Raw genomic sequence first — 11195 nt, 5'->3', positions numbered from 1 at the left:
TAGCTACTGGGTCAATGTGATTTTATTTTTACAAAATAATTATTAATTATTATTGTTGTTGTTATTTACTTTTTTTAAATTTTCTTAATAGAAGTAAAAGTAACGAAAATTTTTAAATAACCATAAAATCAAGATGCATGTTTTCAAAGATTTTGATTTAATTAAATAAAATAAATAAATTTTATTTATTTTTTTAAAATAAAAAAACGAGTGTTTCCAAGAAGTTAATTTTATGAGTTATTAATCCTCGGTTTAATTAAACTAATTATCTACTGATTACGATTAAAATGATAAATAGATTAAGCAAAATACCTTACACAATTTTGGGAATTACAACAGAGCTGTTCATCATTCCGGTGAGTTTCCAATTTTTTTTATTTAGAAGCAAAAAAATAATGATATTATCTTTGAGAGTTCTGTGTGAAATATACAGAAATAGAATCCCGTGTTTTCGACTAGATGGCTACTTTAGCAATTACAATCAGGAGATACGAAAGTTTTACCTTCATTATGACGTTAAAGTTAAAGTCAAATTTTCCCGAGCGATTACGAAGATATGTTACCGACTATCTATCTTTCTTAAGTTTCCGGTAGTTACATTAATACGCTCCAAGAAGACGCCTTCACCACACTACAAATATCTGCGCACTAAAGTCACATACCTTCATAATGACGTCATACGAGTAGTTGAAGATATATTCTCCCGAGAGATCATGAAGATATACTACTGACCTTAAATCTTTCAGTTTTTAAATACATTAGCATGTACCGAGGGTTCAACTACTTCACGGTACACAAATCTAGTCATACAAAAATCATGTTCAAGCGAGTATTTTTTGCTTTTATTGTGATTTTTAATTTTTTTTTATGGCTTTAAAGTGAGCACTTTTGATAAAACTCCTAGCCTGTGGTAACAAACGCCTATTTAAAATACGAAAAAGAAATACTTTACCTATTACAACAGAGATGAAGAACATTTAAGAGAAGGTAATATAGAAGTCCAGGCATGTACAGGGCTTATGAGCTGTCAATGGCTGGTTTAAGTGGCCACTTTACACACTGTGTAACATTCATCATTTTGCCTATGTTTGAACATCCACATTTCTTCAATTCTTCAATTCGTTGATTTCAGTGTGAAGTTAAAGAGCTGAAATCTTTATTGTTGTGAAAATATTCATTTGACTGAATTATTTCACATACTAGGTAACGCCTGAAAACAATTTTCCAATTTTTTAAACGTCTTTTTGGACCAGTTGGTTTTATTACAATATTTGAGTTTGTCCAAATGTTTGTAGACAAAAGACTGGATTTCACTAGACTGGATTTCACACTGGAAAATTGTTTTCAGGCATTACCTAGTATGTGAAATAATTCAGTCAAATGAATCTCTTCACAACAATAAAGGTTTCAGCTCTTTAACTTCACTAAAATCAACAAATTGAAGAATTGAAGACTTATGGATGTTCAAACATAGGCAAAATGGTGAATGTTACACAGTGTGTAAAGTGGCTGCTTAAACCAGCCATTGGCAGGTCATAAGCCCTGTAGATGCCTGGACTTCTATATTACCTTCTCTTAAATGTTCTTTATCTCTGTTGTAATATTTTAATATAAACAGCTCTTCAGGGAGTTGAATTCAGTACTTGTCTACGAAAATTTGGACAAACTCAAAATATTGTTGAGAAATACTTTATTTTTTAATTTAGCATCAAACGCGGAGTAAAGTTTCAACGTCACTTATTGGTTGAATGCGACCATATGACGCAATGAAAACGCACAACGACATGTCGGTAGATCAAAATTCACCACACCGAGGAAGGTACATGTAGTAGAAAAGTTAAATATACCGTCTTGGTATGTACCAATGAAGATGGCGTTAATTACAATTGGAAGGTAGCAGAGGTCAATTGTCCATAAAATAAAATACAATTTTATGTAGAAATAATTGAAAATTCATATTTATTGATTCATATTTTTTATCTTACAAACTTTAATTAATAATAAAAATAATGTAACCTCACTGGCCATGCCGAGGACACTTAAAAAAATACTTTTTGAAAAAATATTTTTACATTTGAGAATAAACAAAGAAGACTAACTAGAATAGTTCATATTCCCTAAACTGGTACCTGAAGCGTATGACTGATCACCTTACCTTCATGTAACAAAAATGCAGTGCCCTATGCACTATTAGGTGCGGAAAGGGAATGATGATGAAGATTCTATCAAAATCAAACTGACGTACTAACAAACAATAACAAAAACAAAGACCTAACTATATTGACCAAATGAACAAACGCAAACTTATTGAAAAAAATAATACTATCCATTTTGAATCTAGAAATAAATGTCACATAATAGATGCTTATACAATTGCAAAACTATTAATCGAAATTAAACATGTTAAATACCTAGGACTAGCAATAGACTGACAATTGACATAGACAAATAATATTAATAATTTAATTAGTGAAGTAACGATATTATCGAATATTTCTTTCAAAATCAAAAATTGGTTCCAAAAACGGAAAAAGTTCTAAAGTTTGAAAGATATGTAAATACCTAAATATGCTTTACGCAACTAATTAAAGTTAATAAATGATCTCCCTTACTTAACAGCAACTCTGTAATAAATAAAAAAAACTGAATTATTTCAACCAGAATCCTTCAAATGTATTCATAACTAAGCCACTGATGTAATTGTAGACAAAATACCAAAACTTGAAAAAAAAATTAGTAAATATGGGCACAATACGAGAATATCGCAACAATATAATATTTAACATTCTTAAACGAGACGAAGACAGTCGATACTAATAAACTTAGGACTGAAATTATACAATAAACCCAGACAAAACTAAACAAAAGACTCAGACAACCTTTACAAAATATGTTTAATATATTATCAATAACAGTAGAATGTGAATTTAAAAAAGAAAAAATATTTTGTTAAATGAATGTAATCTGTTAGGGATTATACTTAAACAGATTTCAATTTGTTTTCATAGAATTAAGAATAGCCCAGAAACCGCATACGCACATCAAACAGAAGGTGACTCAACTACTCATAAATGAGTAGGTTTACGTTTTGACCCATTAGTTTCTTTGAAGACGTCGCTCAGTACGCAACTCCTGATTTGAATTCAACTTTGCCGTTTTGTGTCCTTTACCATTACCTAAATATTGAATTATTTTTCCATCTGTCAGATTGTCGAAGAAAAAAAATGAATATTTCGTTAGTGTTGCCAGGATTTTTTTTTTACCCTACTTCCAATCCAATGAGAGAACTAATGAAAATTGGATCTCGGATTAAACAACTCTATCGTTAACATTTGACCAACATTATCTTTAAAACATCAAATATTATTTAACATGATATAAAAATATCTGTTTTATGTAAAATATAATTTGTTTGACATTTCAAGTTCAAAGTTCATGGATTCAATTACTCTTATTTAATGACTCTTTCCTTATCTACTCTGTTGTGTCAATCAATATTTCCGCGTGCACAATAAAATTTAAGAGAATTTAACAAATTGCTTTTTTTTTTACCTTACATTTGTGTTATGATTATATTTTTTCCCATCTGGCAACATAACGTGGCGAATTCACGAATGCGCGCGGCGAAAGTGGGGCAAAGTGGGGGGATTTTCGGACACAGTTCGATGTATTCAAATATGATTCTACGCTCCTTCTGGACTATTCGTAATTCTGTGTTTGTTTTGATGTTTAAGATATGACGCGGTTGGAGTTGCTCGTGTTTGCGCTGGCGTTGCATTTTTGCAGTGCCCATCCAGTATATGAAGACTTCTTAGATGCTCCGGAAGACACGACATTCAGAAGAGTGTTAAGCCCTGAGTACAGATTACCTGAAGATTTCACTCCTATTTCCTACATCATCTCTATAAAACCATATTTCCTAACAGGAGATTCGAAGAGTTTCACCTTCGATGGACGAACAGTGATAACGTTTACGCCTCTCAAAACTATTAGCAGGGTGATCACTCTCCACGCCAAGGATCTCACAATAACGCAGATGTCCCTAACAGTTCTTGGAGAAGCTCGTCCAATAGCTATCACAAGTACTCCTCAAAACCAACTGTACGATTTTTTATATCTAAATCTGGGTGAGAGTTTAAATCCTTCGAGGACGTATGAACTTATTATAACGTACACTGGGAAAATCCGGGATGATATGAGTGGTTTTTATAGAAGCTCTTATATTCAAGATGGCGTGACCAAGTAAGTTGTTTGTTAAAACTTTTATATTTTCATGGCATTTCAAATTCTGATGATTTATTTATATACTTATTAATTTATTCATATTTTTTTCATACAAACTATAATTAATAATAAAAATAACGTGACCTCTCTGGGTTTATCCGTAGCGAGGACACTCGACAATATATTTTTTTAAATATTTTTACATTTGAGAATAAACAAAATTAAAACAGAGAAAATGAACAAAACGTTCAGACAGTTTTTAACAATACGAATTTATGTTTAAAATTAATTTATGTACATCTATATTATTTATATTGCAAAACGCACAATGAACGAACAAAAATTTAACATGAGCTATACTCTTGTGGAGCAGTTGATTCAATATTGGTTTGGGCGAATGAGACAACCCATTTTACGTCTACCTAGCTCCACTATATATTTTTTATAGCGTTTTTGATTATTTGCTCGTTACTTATTGTTTTAATAGATAGTGGAAATATGTTATAGATTTTAATAGAATAATACTTAAAATCCCTTTGTCCGAAAATGGTGTTAGTTTGTTTTTTATTAATTTATTTTATCAATAAATTTCATAAAAGATACATGTTTTTTTAAAATTCTATACATATCTACTTTTACACATCTAGTAAATGTTATCATTGTAACTCTCCGATAAAATATACTAACTTTTGTGCTTGGAGAGTGACTTACACTGTTGTAGTTGTTTATTTATAAGAGTTTATATAATTTTAAATACAAGTCCACGAGGAAAAAAAAACAAAGGTCATATAAAGAAAAACCATAATACATTCATACTAATTTATATTTAATGTAGTTTTCACACGTGTTCAAAGAATTTCTTTAGATTTACTTTAAATTTATTTATTGATATATTATTTGTTATAGTTTTTAGTTCATTGGGAAGATTATTCTAATTTTTAAGACCTTTGAAGACAAAGCTATTTTGACCATGACTTGTGTGGAATTTAGGAATCTTAAAATTATGTTGATATCTGAGTGACTTATTCATCTTAAATTATTTTATTTTTTCTTCTTTATAAATTTTTATAATAGAATTTATTTTATAAAGAGTGTCTACTGTGTGAACATTAAATATTTTATATTGACTTTCCGTATTGAATGTTGAGGGTTTCTTTAGAACTACTTTAATAATATTTCTTTGTACTATTTCAAGAGGGTTTAAAATATTGGCATATGCACCACCCCACCCTACAATATCATATTGTAACAAAAAAAAGTTATATTTCTAGTTTATTTAACATTACAAATATAAAATAGTTGCCCTCGTTAATCGTCGTATAGGGACAGCCACGCACGTCCATCATCGATGCTGAAATCTTATCTGGTAATTCCGAACTTCAGACGTAAATTGTGCTTCCATGCTGGCATATCTTAGAAACATAATTCAAATGATTGAGATATGGCTGAAATTTGAAATAAGAGTAGCGTATTAAAAAATATACCTCGATGATCGACTCTGCAATGGTGAGAAATGATGTTTTTATTTTTAAAATCATAAGTTTTATTTAAGGTGGCTTGGGACAACTCAAATGCAACCAGTTTCTGCCAGAACAGTGTTCCCTTGCTTCGATGAACCTATGTACAAGGCAACATTCACTATTATCATAACAAGGCCTAAGTCGTTTAAGCCCTCACTCTCAAATATGCCAATCGAAACCACAGCCGAGTAAGTTTACTTTTTCTTTTAGTATTGTTTTTCTATCGTCAAAATTAATTCAATCATCATCGTCATGAGATATCTCTACATGAGAGAGTGTGGGTATTATCCTTGGCTCTACCCGACCGAGTTTCTCCAGGGTATGCTTCAGTGGCAAATGGTGATTTTATTTAGAGGTAAGCTATAAAAAAAACATATAATGTACCTACATTGGAGGTACATAATATAATGTTAGTAATATGTACTATAAGTTGATATTTTTCTGTGGTTCTGGGTGATACAACAACTCTCATCCATTAAATCAACTGAAACGATGTAACTTCGTGATATATTATTTTATAAATAAATATTGTCCATTACTTTAATATATTATTCGTTAAAAAATAAATAAAAAATAGCACTATGAATTCAGTCGATTTTAGGTATTTAATTGAAATATCAACTGGCCAAATTGTTCTAGTAATTAATAGTGCTAAACACGGCCGCGTGGAGCGCTATATGCACTTTGAAACCGTACTGAATGTTTTCTGAATAAAAGAAAATAAAAAATATCTAGACAAAAACTACAAGTTTAAGTACGAACCATTTAATTACGATTAGATGCGAATATTTTGAGAAAAATCTACTGCCGAGTGGATCCGCCGCACTATGGAAAATGGTAGAACAACGGCATATCATAAGTGATTTTTACCAAAGTTGCTACTGACACATTTCAATATATTTTTTAAATAGTTATATAGTCAAACTATAAAAAATGATAGAATTTTTAATTAAATAAATATCATATATATATATTCTCAATGCAAAAAACTGTATTTTTTTACAGATACCATTTTAAATTTGTTAACTTCATCACTTTAAAAGTTAACTTCTTATTGAACTTTGAAGGAAATTATACAAAGTATTATAAATATCTGAAAAGTTCATTTTTTAAGCATTATAAAACAACTAAAATACTTAATTTTTTTGCTTTATATAAACATTGAAATAATTAAACAAAAAAAAAAAAAAACATAAAAAAATAAGTTCATCGAGACTTTTTAAAGTTACCCAGGTCTCCCCACGCTTTACATTTCATGTTGTTTTGTAGTGTAAGTATTTATAAAAAACCTTTATAAAAGTTAGCTGCTAAAATTTGCTAATCACGAAGTTATTTTGTAAAATGTGATAAAGGTCAGAAAACCAAAAACCGCTATGTATGGCCGTTTCAAATATTTGACTCAAATGTGAAACGTAACATTTTTCCCGGGACCCTGAGGGACCCGGAGCTGGCGCATAAGGCACCTACGACCGACGTCCCGGGAAAAAGGTTACGTTTCACATTTGAGTCATATATTTGAAACCACCATAGATAACGGTTTTTTGGTTTTCTGACCTTTATCACATTTTCTGACCTTTATCACTATTTTCCGTTATCCGCACCCAATGATGCATAGGGCTTTACAAAATACACCAAAACACAAGTTTATTGATATTAACTAATTTTTCAAAATATTTCTTACGACTACTTGTTTAAGAATTGAGAAATGTAGGAAAATACAATAAAATGTTTTTCTTTGATATTGATTTATGTTACGAGCTATGTAGGTTAATATCAAGGTGAATAATATGTATGTATAACTGATCATCTTGCCTTCAGTTGATAAAACTATCAAGATACACTTTGTGTGCCAATGCAGTGTCCTATGCACCATTGGTTGCGGATAAGGGAAAGTAGTAGTAGTAGTAGTATGTCTATATTTTTCTTATAGTTTTGTGTTAATTAATGTAAATTAATATTACTTTTTTTTTTCTATTATTATTATAATATAATGTTTTAACTCTAAATAATATGAAAATATATGTAGACTTTTAAGTGCTGTTTTTCAAATTTTACAGATACACGATAAATGTTCAATAACCCATCGATATTATAATAATTAGTTCAAATGAACGCCATTTTTTATGTTTTTAATATAATTTTTATATTTTATTGTGTGAAAATAAAAATATCATATTTAAATTTATTTCATTTCAAGCCTTTAAGACTATTTTATATTGGTGTATTTTTTCAAAAATATACATTTAAAAATAAAAGAGTTATTGACTTTTGATCCGAAACCGACCTTTATTTTCCATAGTGCGCCGTGCCGTGGGCCGGCGCGGCGTACAGTACACGGCACCGTACCGCGGCACGCCGCCGTGCCGTAGTGATGTGTCCAGACCCTATGGTTCATTTGTTTCAAAGGTTGCTTTTAAGGCGTTTGTTTATTTTATTTTTTTCTTCCATATTGAACTTTTTTTTTATAGGACTGCATCAGAAGTCACTGAAACATTTTACAAAACTCCCATTATGTCTACCTATCTCGTCGCGTTTATCGTTTCCGAGTTCGAAGCTGCTGCCGGCAATGAGAACAAAACCTTTGGAATTTGGGCTCGACCCGGCGCTAAGACCATGGGAAAATATCCATTTGAAAATGGACGTGGTCTGGTAGAAGCCATGGATAACTATACTGGTGTGGGATATTATACTATGGATACTCATATAAAGATGGACCAAGCTGGTCTACCTGATTTTAGCGCAGGGGCCATGGAAAACTGGGGCTTGCTAACATACAGGTAAAATTCATATTTTTGCCTGCTTCCATCCAGAAAACATGTATAAAAAATTCAGGTGAAGCTTTAAGAAATATTCCGATCAAGATTTTTATTCCAATGATAATTATAATGTTATTAAATATTTGTATACTACCACTAATTGACTTTTCTATGTCTACCGGTTTCGAGACGTACTCGTCTCTTTGTCAGGATACCAATTAAACCAACATGTAAATCCCACTATACACCTTTACTATAGTTGTTGCACAAAAAGATAAAACCATCGTGCCATGCATTTTAATAGACAATCCTAACATGCACTGATTATTCGTGATAAAGAACACATGAGGTGTCTTCTCAAAAAAAATCTTAGAATTCGCAAATCACCTATCAATTTTAAAAGTGACTTTTATAAAGATACAGAAATTAAAATTTTACATAAAAATAATAAAGGGCTATAAGTAAAAAATACGGAAATTTTTCACATTAGGAAATCTTTAAAAAATAATGTTTCCTTGATCAATAGTCAAACAACCTTTCAATATAGCACATAATACTATGTTTTATTGTAATGGTCACCCTATATCTATTAAACTCACGCCCCTTCTTTTATTTCTTCCTTATTTTTCAACTATTTCTAGTACAACATAACATATTTTTATAATCTAATCAGCGCATGTAAGAGTTGCCTTTTAATTTTTTTGTCGGCCTCGTGATGTAATGATCAGCGCGTTTACCTACCATTCAAGAGATCTTGGGTTCGATTCCCGACATGGTTTTAGTAAATTATTTATTTTAAAGGGTGTTTTTACTGGTACCTGAAGCATAAGACTTATCATCTACCTTCATGTAACAAAAAAAATAAGATACACTGCGATTGATGTACCAATGCAGTGCCCTATGCACTATTAGGTGCGGAAAGGGATTGATGATGATGCATGTTGGTTTTATATTTTTGTGCAACAATTATGGTGAAGGTGTATAGTGGGTTTGGCATGTGGTACGTCTCGAAACCGGTAACAGAAAAGTCGGTAAGTGGTTTTAAATAAATATTCTATGGTAAATGTTTGACGATGAATACACAGTGTGTAAAGTGGCCATTTAAACCAGTCAATGACAGGTCATAAGCCTTGTAAATGACTTGACTTCCATATTCCCTTATTTAAGGTATTCTCCATCCCTGTTCTAATTTGTTTATCTTAATGACTCCTGAGGGGGTAAAATCCAGTCTTTTGTCTACAAACATTTGGACAAAATCAAATATTGTAATTCTAATTAATGTTAGTAAATATTAGTATATAACCACTTACAGACTTTTATGTCTAACGGCATCGAGACGTACCCGTCTCTTCGTCAGGACACACACTATACCAGTATGTAAATACTAAAATACACTTTCGCCTTTACCATTACCGTAGTATACATGGTATTTACGAAAAAATACATAAATTACATGCAGAGTTAAAGGAGAGGCAAACACCAAAATGGCTAAACGGGACTAAAATTAGGTTAAAAATACTTGGCGATATGTTGCAGAATATTTGGGAAAGCGGGTTAGGAAGGGGAGGGGCAGGAAGTTCAAAGTTACACGATTGGTTCATTTTTAAATCAAAAAGGGGGCTATATTGAAATGGTTAAGGGGAAAGTGAATTTTAGTATTTGCATGTTGGTGTAGTGAGTGTCCTGAATCCTGACAAAGAGACGTGTACGTCTCGAAACCGGTAGACATCGAAAGTCGGTATGTGGTTTAATACTAATGTTTACTAGCATTGATATAAAGTTCCATTTATGATATCTTTTATATAACTAAACCTAAAATAAAAAGATCCAGTGATTATGTAAAGCCAATGAAATAAATTTCTTGACGAAAATCTTGGTAGTATGAAACATTTTGTCTGATTTGGAATTTTTCTTGCGCTATTTACGCCTCCGTCTATTCTTTTGTCTCTTAAATTTCTAGGAAATCATTTATCACCATTGTTTTTATTCTAAATCAATACTTCTGAACATTTTAACCGATTTTGGTTGCAGAGAGCCAATCCTGATGTACCACGAAGAAGAATCTTCAGTAAGGTACAGGCAACAAATCAGTACAATAATGGCTCACGAAATTGCTCATATGTGGTTTGGCGACCTTGTGACATGTCACTGGTGGAGTGACACTTGGCTAAATGAAGGCTTTGCAACATTCTTCGAGTTCAAGCTTCCTGACGCGGTATGTACAGTTTTGATTTTGGTTTTATGATTTAACATACTCGTATATACATATTTGAATAGTCAGAATGATTGGAAAATTAAATTTTACATATTGTCCAGGGAACCCGATGTCTCTGGGTATGAACTAAACGTTTATTTTGTGCCATCCTTTCCCATAAAAGGCTGGAGGTTGGGCTAGTCCAAAGGGCAATATAAATATAATGAGTTAGAAACTACCTTAAATATATCTTCTCTTCAAGACCGTCGAAATAAATCCGACCTTCTAGTTATTTGAAATTCTCAACTCACTCTTTGATGCGCCTGAACTACTGAGCTCAATAAAATTAAACATCCCAACTAGAAACCTCAGACGAACCTCACTCTTCCATACCGATAACCATAGAACTAACTTTTGTTTTCATTCCCCTATACCCAGGGTTCTTAGGTCTGCCAACAAACATACCAGTCTTGATTTCTTTAATTACAAGTTGTTTTTTTT

The 11195-nt window shown here is 31.6% G+C and overlaps 1 protein-coding gene across 1 annotated transcript in view; it reads left to right on the top strand.

The window, feature by feature from the left end:
• The first annotated feature begins 332 nt into the window (after positions 1 to 332).
• The window catches only part of LOC148280687 (membrane alanyl aminopeptidase-like), a 58989-nt gene continuing 48126 nt past the window's right edge, over positions 333 to 11195 (top strand). The window contains exons 1-5 of the mRNA XM_088227994.1: positions 333 to 356; positions 3735 to 4242; positions 5777 to 5932; positions 8213 to 8521; positions 10532 to 10715. Coding sequence (XP_088084120.1) covers positions 3737 to 4242; positions 5777 to 5932; positions 8213 to 8521; positions 10532 to 10715 — 1155 coding nt within the window. The 5' untranslated portion in view covers positions 333 to 356; positions 3735 to 3736. The remainder of the gene's footprint in view (positions 357 to 3734; positions 4243 to 5776; positions 5933 to 8212; positions 8522 to 10531; positions 10716 to 11195) is intronic.

The sequence above is a fragment of the Micrasema longulum genome, unplaced genomic scaffold (assembly GCF_059751315.1).
Source record: "Micrasema longulum isolate JH-2025_06_02 unplaced genomic scaffold, ASM5975131v1 h1tg000551l, whole genome shotgun sequence".
In the NCBI taxonomy this organism is placed as follows: Eukaryota; Metazoa; Arthropoda; class Insecta; order Trichoptera; family Brachycentridae; genus Micrasema; species Micrasema longulum.
This window is presented reverse-complemented; position numbering and strand designations above follow the sequence as displayed.